This window comes from Taudactylus pleione, unplaced genomic scaffold (genome assembly GCF_031769625.1).
Source record: "Taudactylus pleione unplaced genomic scaffold, aTauple2 ptg000086l, whole genome shotgun sequence".
Classification (NCBI taxonomy): domain Eukaryota; kingdom Metazoa; phylum Chordata; class Amphibia; order Anura; family Myobatrachidae; genus Taudactylus; species Taudactylus pleione.
Window position 1 is genome coordinate 23,339,210 of NW_028284488.1, and position 19,645 is coordinate 23,358,854.

The 19,645-nt window shown below is 43.8% G+C and overlaps 1 protein-coding gene across 3 annotated transcripts in view; it reads right to left on the minus strand.

Moving 5' to 3' along the window:
• Positions 1 to 19,645, minus strand: part of DMTF1 (cyclin D binding myb like transcription factor 1) — an 89,968-nt gene that overhangs the window by 59,317 nt on the left and 11,006 nt on the right. For all 3 annotated transcript variants that reach the window (XM_088468788.1, XM_088468790.1, XM_088468789.1), the window contains one exon: positions 1,613 to 1,731. In XM_088468788.1, the coding sequence (XP_088324914.1) occupies positions 1,613 to 1,724 (112 nt within the window). In that variant the 5' untranslated portion in view covers positions 1,725 to 1,731. The remainder of the gene's footprint in view (positions 1 to 1,612; positions 1,732 to 19,645) is intronic.

Here is a 19,645-nt window from a genome sequence, read left to right on the forward strand (position 1 = left end):
GCCCTTAGTTCTCCTATCCAACAATTACTTTACATCATTTTTAAAAAGCATTCACACCCTTATGCATTTTACAAATTTTCATACTTCACAGACTCAAACTGGATGGATATGAAAATTCTCTACAATATAAAAACCCCACAAAACAATCTGTAATGCTTAATTAAAAAACTGTTCTAATTAATTACAAAACAAAATTATTCACCAACTTTTTTACTTGTTAGAAGCACATTTATCTGTATTTAGAGCCAGAAGCCTAATTAGTCTCCATCAGCCCTGCACATCAGGACACTGCAGGTTTCACTTATTACTCGATTTCATTCAGGGTCCATGGATACCAGTGGTAAGCAGCAGTGCTTTACTTATTCTCTTAACTTAAATCTTTTCTCTAGTCCTAGGTCTTTTGTAGACTGCAGCAGTTTCTACTCCAAGATGTGTTTTTTTTCTTCAGCTGCCATCCATTTTGCTCTTTATTTTGCTCATTTACTAACACTGCATATTCTCGTAAGTGCAAAGCTTGAACTAAACCCCAACTAATTTGAAGTGAGCTTTTAACCTGGCTACTGCAAGTTGAATAATAAAAGCAAATATCTGATTGGTTACTATAATTTGGCACACATTTGCAAGTACATATAATGTTTGTAAATAAACCCTTGCTAGTTATAGTCTCTAAAGTAGAGAAACATCCCCCTTAGCATTATACTCCCACCAGCATGTTTCACTGTACAGGTGTAGTGTTGAAGATACTCAGTGTTAAGCTACATGTCAAAATGTTTATCCATTATCTCATCTGAACATAGTATCTTCTTCCACTTGGTATATGGGTAAAATAGAAGGAATGTGAATGTTGAACTGGGTGTAGCACTAGCTGAGCTATGGTTACTGTTAGATATAGTTTACAGTGAATCAATTAGTGTTAAATATACAGTAGGAGAAACCTATTACAGTCTCTATTTACTTTACTATGTCTACCACAGTGTAAGCAGGAGGGAAAACTGCATAAGAAAGTTGTTTTAGTTATGAAGGGGTTTACCTGTATTACTTTGCTAGACAAAAAGTGTAATAACTTTTTTTTTTATATATATATATATATATACACACATGAGTAATGTATTTTGACACTGGTGTGGAAGTCATCACAGAATAGTTTTATAACACAGGCAAATGTAAACATTTGTACTTGGCAGTATGTGTTAATATAATTGTAAACGTATACAACTAAATACAAGACAAACATTATGGAGAGGAAAATGGAAACACTGGGTAAACATTGGGCAACTTGGATATATTTCAATTAGGGCCTCCATAAAGGGCAGAGCAGCAGCCAACCAGTCAAATGCTGATTTTCTATCTGATTGTACATCTCAAATTGATGTTGAAGAATTGTGGTCTAGAGCCGACACCAGCGCAATGCTGCAGTTTGCTGATAATTTTTACTTAAAATAACAAATGAATATCATGCAAAATACTGGTGCTTGTGACCCATGACCAAGTATAGTTGAGTCATGTTATGGAAGCCATTACTTTGAATAGACTTTTTCTTATTTACCCGAGTGTTCCATGTACATTGTCTATTTTAAGCACTGTTAAGATGCTGTAAAGTAATTTATGGTACCATTTTGAGGACAATGGAGGATTAAGTTTCCATCAAGGTCCTGTGTGAGTGTTAGAGAGTTCCTGGTGGTTTGTACTTTCACTGTTCCAGACTCGTCTTCAGCTGTGCTCATACTCAACCTGCATGAAAACAGAACACTGATATAATGCTGAAACCTACAGCACTGGCAACATGATACACCAAAGTAGTGCCCATTTCTAAGGCAAGGCTCCAAAACATTCACTTTCATCAATCACATGATAATTAGAAAGGTTGCAAACATTAAAACTAAATATCATCATACCAATGAAATCTCTTGCAGAGTCCATTGTTAAATATTATATGCCTATCACAACTAGATTTATACAGTAGATGCAATATCTAAAAAAATGATATACTTTAAAAAAAAAAAAGATAGAGACATAGTACATTGTCGATTTTGTCAGTCACTTCCTTTTTCATTTTTAAGATGGTCTGTTACAACTTACTGTAATGCATTTGCTGAGAATCACTACAACTGATGCTCTGCAATTAGAGCTTAGTGTTGTGGTACTGTATACAGAGCTGTAGCTAGACTTTTCGGTGCCCTGTGCCACAGAGAGCATTGGTGCCCCCCCTTTTTTAAATAAGGACATAAGATAGTGCACCTGAAAAAAGACCATGGCCTCATGGGGAAGGGCCAGGGAAGAGATAGGGGAGGCCTGGAGATGCTGGGGATAAAAGAAGAGGACGCTACAAGTGAAAATGATAATAAACAGGAAATTGACAGGCCCAAACAGCGCCCCCTGCCCTGCGGTGCCCTGTGCCATGGCACAGGTCGCATCACCCTAGTTACGGCCCTGACTGTATACTGTGCTATAATGGCAGTGAGGGTGGCGGCCCTCTATTTGCTGGAAACCCATGATGTCATGACCAGGATTTTGTGATTGTGACTGCTGTAATAGCACATTACCAGGTCACTGTCCTTGTGAGTTCTAATAGTGGAGAACCCGTTGTAATGTCTGGCAACAAAAGCACTGCAGAGGAAAGAGAAGCTGGTGGTCATTTGACTACCACAGGATGGAGCTGTGCGCCACTCAGAGGCAAAGACTAATATAACATGCTGGTTAGTTAAACAGTCTGTCGATATTTGAGAGATTATTTGCACACACATCCATACTGTATAATATCTGCGGAAGGTCTGTTCCATCTCCTCAGTGCACAAGTAGTGGAAGCCTGGGCGCAAGGCCCAATGGCTCCCATTGAAAGGGAGATCAGATAGACTTTTGAAAGATGGACTGGCCGCCAAGTAAGTAAGGGTGGGGGTGTCGAGGAGGGACGAAGCCGTGACGTAGTGTCCTCCCCAGAATTTTTTTAATGCCGGGCAGCATTATGAGGTAGCCATGGAGGGAGAGTGCAGACCGGGGAGGTGGGTGGGAACTGAACCCCTCCACCCGGCATCTTGCTTATTGTTTGGCAGGCTCCAGTAGGAGAGGGAGAGGCTAAGAGACTTCAATGCTTGTCTCCAGTGCAGGGTAAGCTGGGGTCATGGTGGAGGGGGCGGCCAGGATATTCCTTCCAATGGGGATGGCTACGAGCAGTGAAATTCACTGCGATGTCACTCAGTACAGAGGCACAGGAAAATTGGAACCAATCTGCCACTACCACAAGATAGATAGATAGATAGATAGATAGATAGATAGATAGATAGATAGATAGATAGACAGACAGACAGACAGACAGATAGATTTTAAGTGCAGAAGTATACAGCTCACTATTTGTTGTTCCTCACATTAACAGTGGCCAGCTGTATTTCCCCATTGCCAATGAGACAAATTGCAGGCTCAGAGAGTTTCTTATACCCGTTTTACACTTAAGTACCGAGTCTGAACAGGTATTTTGAATGGAATCGGTTTGATTCCCAGCAGCGCCTGGCCGACAAAGGCAGAGTTCCCGGCAGTGGGAGCCCGACAGCGCTGGAAATCACGATCGTCGCTAAGGTAAGTATAAACTAACCTAACCTATCCCCCTAAAACTAACCCTCCTTAGGGGTGCCTAACCCTAACCTCCCCCCCAAGTGCCTAAACCGAACCCCCCCATTCCCCGCTGCCTAACCCTAAGTCCCCCCGGGGGTGCCTATCCCTAACCTTCCCTCCCCCTAGCCTAACCCTAACCCACTCCGGGAGTGGGGGGGGGGCTAACTCTAAGTCCCCCCCGGGTGCCCTAAACCTAACCCCCCCCCCCTGCGGCTGTCCGCTCGCGGCACCCGGCATCACTTCGATCGGGATGCCAGGCGCCGCGTCGGGGAAATGACAGGCATCTACATCTAGATGCCCGGCATTTCACCATCGCCGGGATATGACAGTCGGGAAGCCAGCTGTCGGTATTAAGGCAGCCGGTTTCCCGATTGTATACCATTTTGAACATGGTTCCAAACTGGGTCAGACCCAGGGCAGACTGGGTTATTCCCGGGTCGGCGCCATTCACCCTGAACCCGTGTGCAGTGGAACTCTTCTGCCAATGCTTGTAGATGACAATATCTCCAAGCACCAGGAAATCCGTATCTCCCCATGCTGTAAACAGAACCGGGTCGAATGACCTGGTTGCCAGTTTACACGGGTCGTTCCTGTGTTAAACCCTGCAAGCTACCCGAGTTGGATTGCAGGGTCACTCGACCTGGAAATCCGTCTCTGGCCCCTTTTACACCGAGCAGCAACCCAGGTTAACCCGGCAATAACCCGGGTTTTAGCTGCGGTATAAAAGGGGTACTACAGAATTAGAATTTGAGAGGCAAGATAAGAACTTTGTTACTAGTACAAAATGTCAGAAACAATTATGTAGCTTTATAATAGTCACTGATGTGGTAGGATTATTCACTTATATCTAAAAACAGAAATTGTTAGAGCCAATTAAAATATCAAAAGCAGATAATTATCCTTTCATATATAAAATGCAGGTAGGGTGACAATTACATGACTGAGCTTATGACTTACATTATGAATAGCATCTGTGATGTCACTCAGCTAGGGTATAAAGATCAGTGCTTGTTACAGAATAGTTACTAATCTGTGGTATCCGGAATATAGATTTACATGAAAAAGGTCGACAATATCTAGATAGACACCAGATGTTAGACAGACAATAGGTTGACAGGCACAAAAGGTTGACATGTACAAATGGTCAACACAGGTTTTTGTTTTTTTTAGGGTTAGGCACTTACCGGAGGGTTAGGTTTAGGCACTAGAAGGGACAGTTAGGGTTAGGAGGGAGGGTTAGGGTTAGGCACCAAGGGAGGGTTAGGGCTAGGGTAAAGATTAGGGTAAAAAAAGGAAGAAAAAAACTTGTCGACCATTTGTGTGTCGACCATTTTTCACGTCGATCTTTTGAACCTGTCGACCTTCTTCCATGTCAACTTTTAGTGTGTCAACCTTTTGTCTGTCTAACATCTGGGGCCAAATGTAATAGGGTGAGAGTTTAGAAAATGTGAGAGAAAACTCTCACATTTTTAAACTCCACCAATGATACAAAGTCACAGAACATGCAAACTTGCATGTTTTTCAGACTCAAATAACTCTCAAGATTTAAACTCTCATCCAGGTGTTTCCTGTACTGAAAATACAACTCGATGTATTAGTGTGAGTGTTTTACTGCTAAACTCTCATATTTTATAAACTCTCACCCTATTACATTTGACCCCTGGTGTCCATCTAAACATTGTCGACCTTTTTCATGTACATCTATTATACCACACCAGTAATCTGCTATGACAAAGTCTGAACTGTAGATATACTATTTATTTCTGTGATTCCCTGATTCGCTTTGGCATCACATTGTCCTAGGTACTGTAACTGTGAAATAAGCAGGTCACCCCAGCAGGATGTAGTCATCATGTTGAAATTTACAAAGTCAACATTCATAATGGCGACACCAGAATGTTCAATGTTGCCAGTTATGTCAACATTGTTCAATACTCTATTTTTTCTTAATATAACATTTGCATCAATATGGTATTAATTGTTATGTATATCTATTCATAAAAAAAATGGTGCAATATATGCAGGTTGAGTGTCCCATATCCAAAATGCTTGGGACCAGGGGTATTTTGCATAACGGAATATTTCGTATTTTGGAATAATTGCATATCATAATGAAATCTCTTGGGAATGGGACCCCAATATACACACAAAATGCATTTATGTGTTATATACGACTTACACACAGCCTGCAGGTCATTTTATACAATATTTTCAACAATTTTGTGGCTCAAGCAAAGTTTGTGTACAGAAATGAAATTCATTTATGTTTCTGTCGAAGCTAGATAATTGGCTGAGACAAGACCAGCTTAAAATTAGGTCGTAACGACGCCATCTTGCGACTGGCCGCAAGACGCCATCTTGTAAATCAGATCGCAAAACGCCATTTTGCGAATGGCCGCCCAGTGCCATTTTAGCTAAACTCACACTTAAGTACATATGGCGATGTTACTATTAGCATCATGCGATTGCATCTTACACCATTTCTCATACACACATAAATACGCACAATTGCGCTGTTAACTAGTCGCATATTAGCGAATGCATAAGATCCTGTATGAAAACTCTGTTTGTTAGCTTCATGCGCACGCATCTGCCCCAAGTTAACTAGCGTCTTTATATCAAACCCCAAATACTTACACAGTACATATTCACATAAAAGGTCTCATAAGCTTTAAAGTATAAGATTCAAGTTTGTTCATTTATTATAATTGCTGTGAAATAAAGGTTACCGTATATACTCGAGTATAAGTCGACCCAAATATAAGCCGAGGTACCTAATTTAACCACAAAAAACTGGGAAAACGTATTGACTCGAGTATAAGCCTAGGGTGGGAAATGCAGCAGCTACTGGTAGTAATCCCCCCCTCTGGTACTGTCCCCAGTAGTAATCCCCCCCTGGTAGTGCCCCCAGTATTAATCCCCCCCCCCTGGTAGTGCCCCCAGTAGTAATATCCCCCCCTGGTAGTGCCCCCAGTAGTAATATCCCCCCCTGGTAGTGCCCCCAGTAGTAATACCCCCCCTGGTAGTGTCCCCAGTAGCAATATCCCCCCCTGGTAGTGCCCCCAGTATTAATCCCCCCCCTGGTAGTGCCCCCAGTAGCAACATCCCCCCTGGTAGTGCCCCCAATAGCAATATCCCCCCCTGGTAGTGCCCCCAGTAGCAATATCCCCCCCTGGTAGTGCCCCCAGTATTAACCCCCCCTGGTAGTGCCCCCAGTAGCAACATCCCCCCCTGGTAGTGCCCCCAGTATTAATCCCCCCCCCCTGGTAGTGCCCCCAGTAGCAATATCCCCCCCTGGTAGTGCCCCCAGTATTAACCCCCCCTGGTAGTGCCCCCAGTAGCAACATCCCCCCTGGTAGTGCCCCCAGTATTCCCCCCCTCCCTGGTAGTGCCCCCAGTAGCAACATCCCCCCCCCTGGTAGTTCCCCCATTATTAATCCCCCCCTCTGGTAGTAGCGATATCCCCCCCTGGTAGTACCCCCCCCAGTAGAAGGAAATGTAAAAAAAAAAAACACTTACCTGTAACCCCGCTCCTGGTCCCGACGCTGCTACAGGCTCCTCCGCCGCTTTGCATAATGGGACAGACGTCGTCATGACGACGTCTCTCCCATTACCCACTGCGGGAGCCGGAAGATGGCTCCCGCAGTGGGAGCAGCAGTAGCCGCTGAGAGTCTGACAGACTCTCAGCGGCTGCTGATTACACCAAACACATAGCTGCCGGCTACGGCGGCTGTGTGTTTAGCAGTGTGTAGTGCTGACCGAACTCCGTCCGGTCAGCGCTACACACGCGGTGCAGGCTGTGTCACAGTGACACAGTCTGCACCGCGGCCCGCATGGTACGCTACTCAGCAGCGTACCATGCGGGCATGACTCGAGTATAAGCCGAGGGGGTGCTTTTTCAGCACAAAAAATGTGCTGAAAAACTCGGCTTATACTCGAGTATATACGGTATTTGGTAGCTAAGTTTTAAAACATGATAAGTAAGTCATGTTTGATATTATACTGATCTGCACTCTTTCAACAGCATTCTGGTATCGTCAGTGTGAAGATCGCAACATGCATTCTCAACTTATGGCCTGCAGAGACTTAAAGCACCGAAATGTACATTATATGACCAACTGTTAGGATGTGCATGAGGCAGGAAAACAGAGACAACCAGTTGTTAGAGGCTGGACTGTGTCTATTTGAATCAACCTGTTAAATGCTCTGCAACAGATGCATCCTCCTTGGGAACCAATGGCATCAGCGACAAGCCTCTCTATTGTGTTGTCTGTTTCTGTGAGAGTATAAACGTGTGTGTTGTGACCCCAGTCTGAGTCTTCTTGCTGATGCCTACATCTGGCCCAGAGCGCTGCGTATGTATAACTGTACTTGGGTCTGTATAATTCTTTGTGCTAAATTGTACTTAGATCATAGCGTGTAACCGACTGTACTTTTACTTGAAATATCACTTTGTGCTTTGGAACCACAGGTTCAAGGTCTGGAGTCTTTATTTACTATATGACTGCGTATGCAAAATAGCGTCATCCTTAGAGGTTTATAGGCAGGATATTAGAAGGTATAGACAGGATATTAGAATGTATAGGCAGGAGTGTATAGAGGTTCTAATTCAATATCCTTAGTTGGGGGCTCATAGTGAAGTCACGTACCTACTCACACGGCACATACGGATATCGATATCTCACCAAAGGGTGGAGTGGCCACATGCAGGGCTTACCTGCAACCGCTCGGTGCTGAGAAATAGCTACCCGTTCTCGTGTTAGCCAGGGACGCTGACTAGAATCCAGGGACAAGAGAGGAAAAAAATTTGTTTTCCTTTGTTGATAGAACCTTATGTTTAGAGGGGTGCCGCAGTATTGAGTACGCGGCTGAGTCGCAGTTGCACACACAGTCAAGACGCACTTTTGTGTACGCAGCTAATGGTTGTCATACAGTTGTGTGGTAGTCTCATTATTGTGTATGCGACTGGTCGCACAATAGCGTATACGTACTTCCGGTTGTGCTGCCACGTGTTTAAACAAAGCCATTGAGGTTTACATTTTTCAATTGTTATCAATATCTGGGTTAAAGTGTATTTTTCTGCGCAGGAAAAAGTGTGTAACAGTGAGTATTTGTTGGTAGGGGTAACTTGTTCCCTAAAGTTTAAGGTACCGTATGACCTTTAAGGGCTAAGTGCTAGCCGCTCGGTAAGCAGCTTACCGTTGTATACACAGTAGCAGGTGTACATGTTGTCTTTGTTGCAGAGAGGTGCGTGGAAGTAGCCGACTTAAACTTCCATAGGTGTGGAAGTTGCCTTCTTAAATCTTATCCGGGTGTGTGGAGTAGCCTTCTTCAAATCTTCACAGGTGTGTGGGCACTGCCGTTTAAATCGTCCACAGGTAAGTGAAAGTATCTTGACTGCCTTTCACCAGTTTAAATCTTTATTGAAAAACGTAGGAGTTGTCTCAGAATGGGAGCCACGCAAACAATAGAGATGTTAGACAATGATGTGCTGCTAATGGAAGCGCCGCTTGGATCGGCCCGTCGTATTATGCATACTAAGTACGGTACTTATGCAATAAGGTATTGTGATGTATGGTTTAAAATGACGATGAAGAGTGTTAGACCGTTTCCCAGAATTGGTAATTTTGATAAAGATGTATTAAATAATGTCCGGGACCACATCAGTCTGATGCGCTCCCGAGAGAAAAAGGTAAAATATTATGAATGTTTAAAGTTGTGGCAGCATGAAGGGGATGCGTGGCTTAAAAATGCGCAAGCGACGCAAACTAGCGTTGCCAGCGCGTTGCCAGAGAGTACATCCGCGACGCTAAATTGCAATGCGGGCGAGCACGTGCAGCAAGGTAGCGTTGTGGAAAGTATTGTCGGCAGTTCACGCGCACCACCTCCACCTTATGTGGATGGAGGTGCAAGTACAGTTATCAAAAATACCCATAAAAATGTAACAAGCAATTTATACCCTCTCTTAAGCAACCATAAAGAAAATGTTCATGATGTGGATGATGAGCCTATTGTAATGTCTGCCATTTCCCATGCTGTACAGATGATAGATGCTGCACCACAACAATCACGAGTGGTGCCGCCATCTTCATCGGTAAGAGCAAGGGAAGTGTTAACACCCTCTGCACTCGTGGAGGAAGTTGTTAATACCATACGTAGCAGCAACAGAATAAACCCCCAGCCAGCTAACAAGGTCAAAAGGTAGCAGCACTGTCGGTCTGCATCCCATTCGGACAATAACCGTTCCGAATGGAAATGCAGATGCGAACGATGTAGTGCCCACGAGGGAAGTGGTAATGCCTTGTCCTTGGACAACAGCAGAACTAAATTCCATCATAAATGATTTCTCCGATCCCAAAAAGGAACTAGCCAAATGTCAAAGATTTTTGAGGAATCTGGGTAGTTCTCATGAACCAACTAATAAAGATTGGCGTATGGTGTTAAGGGCCTGTCTACCACACAATACTGACGTGCCAAAATTTATCACGGATTGTGTATTGGATGGTGACGTTCCCTTAACAGACCAAGTAAACCAAGGTAACATTTCCCGCATTGTAACTCAATTGGGTATATATTTCTCAGTAGTAGTTAACTGGAACAAAATTTTCACCATAAAGCAAAAGGAGAGTGAATCTGCAGAAGATTATTGCGACCGGGCTCTGCAGGCTATGACCCAGTACACTGGGTTAGAGGATAATAAAGATAGCACTCACCACAGGAGAATGATAGTCACATACTCATGGACAGTCTTAAAGAGAACCTAAAGACCCGGGTTCAGACCTCGCAGTCTGGGGAGTCACAATAGATACACTCATAGAATCTGCCATAGAACATGATAAAAACATCTCAAAGAAGAGAGAGACCCAGTGCGAAAAACGAATGGCTGTCAGTATCAAAGCTCTGGAAGGAATGACGGTCACATCACAGCCAACAGACACACTTGCACCTGAACAGTTATATGCCCTCACTAATCCCACGCAACAGCAAACACAGCTCTATTCCACTAACCCTACACAACCACAGGTCCCATGCTACTCACAAACTTCATACCCCCCACAATACCCTTATCCTCCATATCCCTACCCATATCCATTACCTTTTCCCCCTGCTCAAACCTCACAACAACCCGTGTCTTCATCCGATCCACGAACATGTTTTAATTGTAACCAGCCAGGACATGTAAGTAGAAACTGCAGAGCAAAATGGGTAGGACCCCCAAATCAGGGAAAACCTGCATATCCCCATAAGGGATATGCACAGAGACCAGCAAATGTCCAACAGGCACCAGCTCCAATAGTAGCCGTTAATGCTTTATTGGAGAGTGGGAGCCAACACTAGGGGTCAGGTCATACCTGTAGTCTACAGATAGTCAGGTTAACGGGAAGTACTAGGGAAGAACAGGTCATGATGGTTGATGTAGCTGGTACTAAATATCCTTTTCTTGTAGTCACAGGGGCGACCAGGTCAGTGATAAAATCTCCCGTTAATTTACAAGTGACCAACGAGACAGTACCAACAATGGGTGTAACAGGTAAAGTGGAACAATATCCTTTAACAAAATCCGCAGGGGTTACTATCGGACCGTTGTATACCAGGCATTCTTTCCTTCTGGCTGCTGCGGCTCCTACTAACCTGCTGGGTAGAGATTTGTTATGTAAGATGGGATGTGTCATATATTGCACCCCTGATGGTGTTTTCTAGATACCCCTGAGAGAGTTGCGCGAACGAGGTGCGGGATATGTTGGACACTCCCCAAAAGGATAATGTATCACTCTACCAGTTTAAATGAAAATCCATCTCAGGTAGATCAAATGTTGTCCCAAATTCCAGATTCTCTTTTGGACTAAGGATGGACAGGACACTGGATTAATGGCAAACGTAAGCCCCGTAATGGTGAATTTAAAAGGCGGTAGGCAAGCTCCAAAAATTCCCCAGTACCCACTAAAACAGGAGGTAGAATTAGGGGTTATTCCAATAATTGAGCAATTATTGCAACAGATAATTTTAGTTCGTACAGCTAGTGTAGCCAACAGTCCCATCTTCCCAGTGAAAAAGAGTGGTGGGAGGGGTTATAGGCTGGTACAAGACCTTAGAGGTGTTAATAAGGTAGTAGAGATCCAATTCCCCATAGTGCCAAATCCAGCTGTCATTCTTATGCAGATCCCTCCAAACGCAACCCATTTCACTGTCATTGACCTCTGTTCTGCTTTCTTCTCTGTGCCTCTCCACCCTGACTGTCAATATTTATTCGCATTTACATACAGAGGTGTACAATACATATGGACACGGTTACCCCAAGGTTTCATAGACAGCCCCAGTATCTTCTCCCAGGCCTTGCACGACTGCTTACAATCTTTTCAACCTGCCAATGGATCTGTTCTAATTCAATATGTGGACGATTTACTGCTATGTTCTGATTCGTTTATGTCATGTTTGAATGATACTAAACTTTTGTTACTTCATCTCTCGCATACAGTTCACAAGGTTGCTAAGGACAAACTACAGCCGTGCCAATCCAGAGTAAAATATTTGGGACACTGCCTAACTCAGGGGTTACGACATCTCACAAATGACAGAATACAGGCCATACAGAACCTGGCACTGCCGCAGAATCAACAGCAAATTCATACCTTCTTGGGAATGTGTGGATACTGTAGAATGTGCCTTTACAGGAATTAGTCTCTTCCTCAAAGCCCGATCGTGTCATACACACAGAGGAATCAGAGCAGGCTTTCCTTAATCTTAAGGATAGTCTGATAAAAGCACCTACATTGGGAATACCTGATTATGAAAAACCTTTTGATTTGTATTGTACAGAAGCCGATGGTTGTGCTGCAGGTGTCCTCACACAAAAACATGGTGATGCCAGTAGGCCCGTAGCATACTACAGTGCCCAATTGGACACTGTAGCAAGATCACTCCCCACCTGTTTGAGAAGTGTAGCAGCTACTGCTCTATTGGTGAGTAAAAGTGAGGACGTAGTATTGGGTCATGATATGATTGTCTACACTCCCCACGCTGTATCTGCTCTGCTGAACTCTGCTCAAACCAGACACGTCTCCTCGGCTAGGAGACGGGAACTAGCTCTAATTGCACCTGCAAACATCACTGTTAAACGTTGTAGTACGCTGAATCCAGCAATGTATTTACCATATGTACAACATGATGTACAAAGGGTGGAAGGGGACGAGTTGCTGGCGGGAGGTGAGTTCAGCGGACATAATGATGCACATGATTGTATGGAATATCTAAATCAGACCTTTACTGCTAGACCTGACATACGTGACACACCTTTCGAGAATGTAGATGTGACTTTTTACACGGATGGGAGTTGTCATAGACAAACAGACACAGGTGAGTTATGTACAGGTTATGCTGTTGTAAATGACACAGACATCATAGAAGCTGAACCTCTTGGTCCTCCTCACTCAGCCCAGGTGGCAGAGTTAGTAGCACTAACAAGAGCGTGTGAATTGGCAGCAGGCAAGTCTGCTAACATTTACACTGACTCTAGGTATGCGTTCGGGGTGGTGCACGATTTCGGGGCTCTATGGCGTCTGAGAAATTTTATGACAGCAGCAGGCAGACCAATTGCACATTCCCGACACATAAAACACCTTTTAGAAGCAATCCAACTGCCCAAAGCGGTGGCAGTAATTAAGTGTAAAGCCCATACATGTGAGGATGATCCGGTGTCACAGGGCAACAACAGAGCCGATGAAACTGCAAAATGGGCAGCAGGGTTAAAAATGTTTTCTCCAACTGAACAAATTATGGGGGTCATTCAGACCCACTCGCGAGCGGCAGTACGCTCGCAAGTGGGTCGATGGTCCCCACTGCGCATGCGCACGACGGAGGGAGCTCCGTCATGCGCATGCGCGAGACCCGGCGAGCGAAGGACTTTCCATCGCTCCGGGTCTCGCACCAAAGGGGGCGTGCTGTCGATGTTGATTGACAGCACGCCCCCTTTGGTCAGCGTTCCGGGGGCGTGCCTGCCAGACGGAGGCGTTCCTATAGGAACGCCTACCGTCTGAAGCCGGCCCCACTGAAATCACTAGTGATGTCAGTGGGAGTGATTTTGGCTCTGATAGAGCCAAAATCACTCCTGGCCTTGCGGTTGTGAAACCCGACCACAGGGTTTCACTCGCAAGTCCGATGGTCGCGATGGTCAAGACCATCGCGACCATCTTGTTGGACGCTCGTATATGCTGTGGGTGGTGACCCACAGCTATACGAGCATCCAGGAGGACGCTCCATTTTAATGGAGGTGGGCCCTGATTCAGAGCGAGCGCTCTGGTCAGAGTGTCCGGCTCTGAATCAGGGCCTATGTCTTTTCAAACAATTGACATGCTGAAATTAATTGAGATGCAAAATTTGTGTTCAACTCAGGAAAAGACCATCTGGAAATCCAAGGGATGTGGGCAAGAGTCCTCTGGGCTCTGGAGGGACGGACAAGGTAAGCCAGTAGCCCCCAAAGCATATTACCCCAGCCTGGCTGAGGCAGCCCACGGTCTGACTCATCTGGGAAAACAAGGTATGTGTAAATTGGTGAGGGCATACTGGTGCGCACCAGGTTTTTCTTCCCAAGCAGAAAAGAGAGCAATTTCCAGTCTGACCTGCTTGAGGAAGAACATAGGGAAAGTGATCCCTACCGAACCATCCCACATTCCACCGACTGATGGACCTTTCCACGTAATACAAATTGATTTCATCCAATTACCACCCTGCAGGAACCTTAAGTATGTATTAGTGTGCACTGATGTATTTTCCAACTGGGTTGAGGCCTACCCAGCGGCCACTAATACGGCTGCATTTACTGCCAAGAAAATAGTTCAGGAATTTGTAGGCAGGTACGGTATCCCTAAAATCATCGAGAGTGACAGGGGTACTCATTTCACAGGTGATGTTTTTCAAAATAAGTGTAAGCTGATGGGTATTAATAGCCGACTTCACACCCCCTACCGACCGCAAGCCAGCGCCAAGGTAGAGAGGATGAACGGGACTATTAAAAATAAGTTAAGTAAAATCATGGCAGAGACTCCACTAGGATGGCCAGAAGCGTTACTATTGGTTCTACATAGTATAAGGACCACTCCTAGACCCCCTCTAAATCTGTCCCCCTTTGAAATACTGTTCGGTAGACAACCTCATTTGATTATAAGTCCACAGGAAGACTTGAAGGGTAACAACGAGGTAACTGTAAGGTATCTTATATCAATAAGTAAGCAGTTAAAACAACAGCAGCAGAAACTGAAATTGTTGTCCAATGATGTGCCTACAAATATCTGTCATGATGTTGAACCAGGAGAATATGTTATGATCAGAAATTTCTTGCGTTCAGGTTGTTTAACTGATCGGTGGGAAGGTCCGTACCAGGTGCTGCTGACAAGTACTTCATCTTTGAAGGTGGCTGAGAGAGATACCTGGGTCCATTCTACTCATTGCAAAAAGGTCAATCAACCAGTGGAGAAACAAGTCGGAGACAAGGCTGATAGTGTGGACCTGTCTATCGTGAGCTTGTTCCGGGAGGATTGAAAAGGTTGTAGTGAGATACCTGAACTAAAAGAAATCTGCAGGTCTTTGTTGTGACAATGGACTGGCCTGCTGTGTTCATTTTCATATTCTTTTCCAGTTTTCACCATTCTGGTTGGCTCAGGGATATCCGGTTTCTGTGACGAGGGACCAATTGAGGAGATGGGAGCTGATGGCAGTGCTGATGGAATGGAGTCAGGAAGAGTGCAATGCCAATCAGGGGAGTGTCTGACCAATCTTAGTACTGTTATTGTTAAGAGAGCTATAATTCCGGATACTAGGGGACGGTGTGGAGGTTTATCGTCTGAAGATTCCTGTATTTGTGAGCTTTGTGGGTCCCTAGTTGATGAGAACTGTATGCAACGGGGCCAGCCTAAATATAACCTGTATTGGGGTGGGTATCCTTTAGAGGATTATCATAGCATGGTAGGCAAAGTGTTAAACCAAACTGATTGCTGGGTGTGTTCACATGTGCCACAGGGACAGCATAACGTAGGGTTGGTGCCTTATCCGCTGAATATCATGGAACTTTTAGAAATACAGAAAGGGAAAAAATTGGATGGAAAATTCCTCTCATCCAAACCACCTCATTTCAAACTATCAATTCCAGATCACTTTTGTGTTTAAACATAACCAACCCCAATAAACCCCGGAGTTGGGAAGTGACGGGGAATAATCAGACGATGACCTTCTCCCAGAGAGATGATAATGAGTCCATAAACCATGATCTGTTACGCTCAATTAAATCTAGTGGGAAACATTTTAGGTACCGGTACACATTGCGTTCCACCAAAGAAATTATTGGTAAGGTACCAGATGGTTATTGTGCTAAAATAATACAACCAGAGACTTGCATGTACCAGATGGAAGACCCTGAGATAGGATTGTTTGCAAGGTAAATGTGTTTAATGATAATGATGCATACTATTCCTTATGTTCTCCCTGATAATGTGCATTTTATATGTGGAAGAAAGGCGTATAAGTGGCTCTCCCCGAGTTCCGAAGGTTGGTGTTACCCGGGAAGAGTAGTCCCAGAAGTTATGACCCTCACACATGTTGAAATGCTCGGTATCCATAAAAACACACCATCACCATATTTTCACACGCAATATGAACACAGAGGCAAAAGAAATATGATACCTGGTGACGTGCATAAAGCCACTCAGTTAATTAGTGAGACAACTGGCTTCCAAGTTTTAGTCGCACTGGATCCCACCAGAATCGCTTGGGGTACATTAAATTTTAGATATATTCAGGAACTTGCTAAATTGATAGGTAATATCACCGAGATGTATGATGACACATTCAGGTATACAGGGAGAGAATTGCAAGCGTACAAGAAAGGACTGGTGCAACACAGGCTAGTGTTGAATTATTTAACTGCTGTTACTGGAGGGTATTGCGTAACATTGGCCACTCAATTTGGAGTAGAGTGTTGCACCTATGTCACCAATGATACCAGCGACCCCAAAGAGGTGATAGACCGGAAGATGGACGAAATTCTGCAGCTAAAATGGGAGTTTCTTAAGAACCATAATGCTTTAGTGGCTGAAGTAGGGGAGAAGATAGAAGGATGGGTCTCATGGCTGAACCCAGTGAAATGGTTCTCAGGCCTAGGGGAATGGGTCCAGGAGTGATTGCCAGCATAGGCAAATTCTTGATCCTTATACTGATTGTGATCATAATAATTGGCCTATGTGTCCGGTGTGTTCCTATTGTGCTGAAGTGTGGAAAATGTAAAAATAGAGTAAAACGAAAGAACGAAATTATGATGGTGGTCAGTAATGGCAATATGAATACTGAGGTAAATATAGAACTGCATTACAACCCTGAACTAGGAAATACCATAATTTAATGTATTATATTTAGACATGCATAGAATGTATTATTGAAATGTTATTTTTAAAACACATAATGTAAAGTCTCAAATTCCCCTTCAAGACTGCCTTTATAGGATTGGTGTATCCCCACACCTTTCACATGATCTTCCAAGATCTGCGGTGTGCGTATAATAGTAGTTTTATGTCCCCACTCAGAGACACATTATTGATGGATTAAGAACCACCTTGTGCCATCCCATAATAACACTAAATAATATATAAATGTAAGCCTAAATTAATTTTTAAAATCAAATTGTGATAGTATGTTGTTCGCTATCAAAGGGTGGACTGTCGAAGCTGGATAATTGGCTGAGACAAGACCAGCCTAACATTAGGTCGCAACGATGCCATCTTACGACTGGCCGCAAGACGCCATCTTGTAAATTAGATTGCAAAACGCCATTTTGCGAATGGCCGCCCAGTGCCATTTTAGCTAAACTCACACTTAAGTACATATGGCAATGTTACTATTAGCATCATGCGATTGCATCTTACACCATTTCTCATACACACATAAATACGCACAATTGCGCTGTTAACTAGTCGCATATTAGCGAATGCATAAGATCCTGTATGAAAACGCTGTTTGTTAGCTTCATGCGCACGCATCTGCCCCAAGTTAACTAGCGTCTTTATATCAAACCCCAAATACTTACACAGTATATATTCACATAAAAGGTCTCATAAGCTTTAAAGTATAAGATTCAAGTTTGTTCATTTATTATAATTGCTGTGAAATAAAGGTTATTTGGTAGTTAAGGTTTAATACATGATAAGTAAGTCATGTTTGATATTATACTGATCTGCACTCTTTCAACAGCATTCTGGTATCGTCGGTGTGAAGATCGCAACATGCATTCTCAACTTATGGACCGCAGAGACTTAAAGCACCGAAATGTACATTATATGACCAACTGTTAGGATGTGCATGAGGCAGGAAACCAGAGACAACCAGTTGTTAATGGCTGGACTGTGTCTATTTGAATCAACCTGTTAAATGCTCTGCAACAGATGCATCCTCCTTGGCAACCAATGGTATCAGCGACAAGCCTCTCTATTGTTTTGTCTGTTTCTGTGAGAGTATAAACGTGTGTGTTGTGACCCCAGTCTGAGTCTTCTTGCTGAATGCTGATAGACGGGGGTTTCTTGCTGATGCCTGCATCTGGTCCAAAAGCGCTGCGTATGTATAACTGTACTTGGGTCTGTATAATTCTTTGCGCTAAATTGTACTTAGATCATAGCGTGTAACTGACTGTACTTTTACTTGAAATATCACTTTGTGCTTTGGAACCACAGGTTCAAGGTCTGGAGTCTTTATTTACTATATGACTGCGTACACAAAATAGCGTCATCCTTAGAGGTTTATAGGCAGGATATTAGAAGGTATAGGCAGGATATTAGAAAGTATAGGCAGGAGTATATAGAGGTTCTAATTCAATATCCTTATTTCATATACACCTTATACACACAGCCTGAAGGTAATTTTATACAATATTTTTAATCATTTGTGCCTTAGACAAAGTTTGTGTACATTGAACCATCAAAAATCAAAGGTTTCATTATCTCAGTCATGCCAAAATTATTCCGTATTTCAGAATATTCCCTATTTCTGAATATTTGGATATGGGAGACTCAACCTGTATTATTTTCTGGCTCATGTACCAAACATTTCTGAGAATGTGGTTTCTTTGCCCCCAATTTTAAATTGACCAATAAAGATTTGTGTTTTATTGTATAAATGGAAGTGTGTCCCTCCAATAGGAGTACTTTTGCTTCTTTTTTCCCTAACCCTGAGGTTACTCAAATTGCCCCTCAAAGCTCCAGTGCCAAGGCCAGCATCGTAAGACGCAGCCCCGGGTCTTACACATGCGCAGTACACATCCTGCACATGCGCAGGTCTCTCTCAATCAGAGCAATACGCAAACCATTGGGTTTGTGTACTACTCTGGATCAGGCCCTAGTCCTTCAAATTCCCCATATATTAACCCAATCGAGCATATGTGAGATGTGCTGGAAAAACAAGTCGGAGCCATGAAGGCCCCACCTTGCAACTTACAGGACTTCAGCTAGGTGCACATCATACGATAAATTGTAACAATGTGTCTACGGCACGCGTGTTGTATCGTTACATCGCATTGTCACTGGGTTGCACCATAGTGTATACCCAGCTTTAAAGGATCTGCTGCTAAAGTCTTTGTGCCCGATACCACAGGACATATTCAGAGGTGTTGTGGAGCCCATGCCTCCATGTGTCAGAGCTATTTTGGCGACAAGTGGGGGACCTACGAAATATTAGGCAGGTGGAATTGGAGTACCACTATTGATATACAGTACAGTATAGCACTGTATGAATGCAGCCCTGTTAAGCATACAAGGTTCATCTGAACTATATGTGACCCCCTCTAGCTGGACAAACTCAGAAAGGGTTGGAAGAGTAGGAAGACTGTCCTAGAGACCCAGCAATGGTCAAAAAGACTGGTTTTGGCCCCCTCAGCTGATTAGGGACTGATGTTGTGGGGCAGAAGTCCAGTGGTGTCCCCCTGTGCCAGCGAGACCTGGACCAAGCTACAGGAATCTCCCAGAGGTGGCGTAGCTTCACCGAGTTGGTAAAAAAAAGCAGCAGTGTG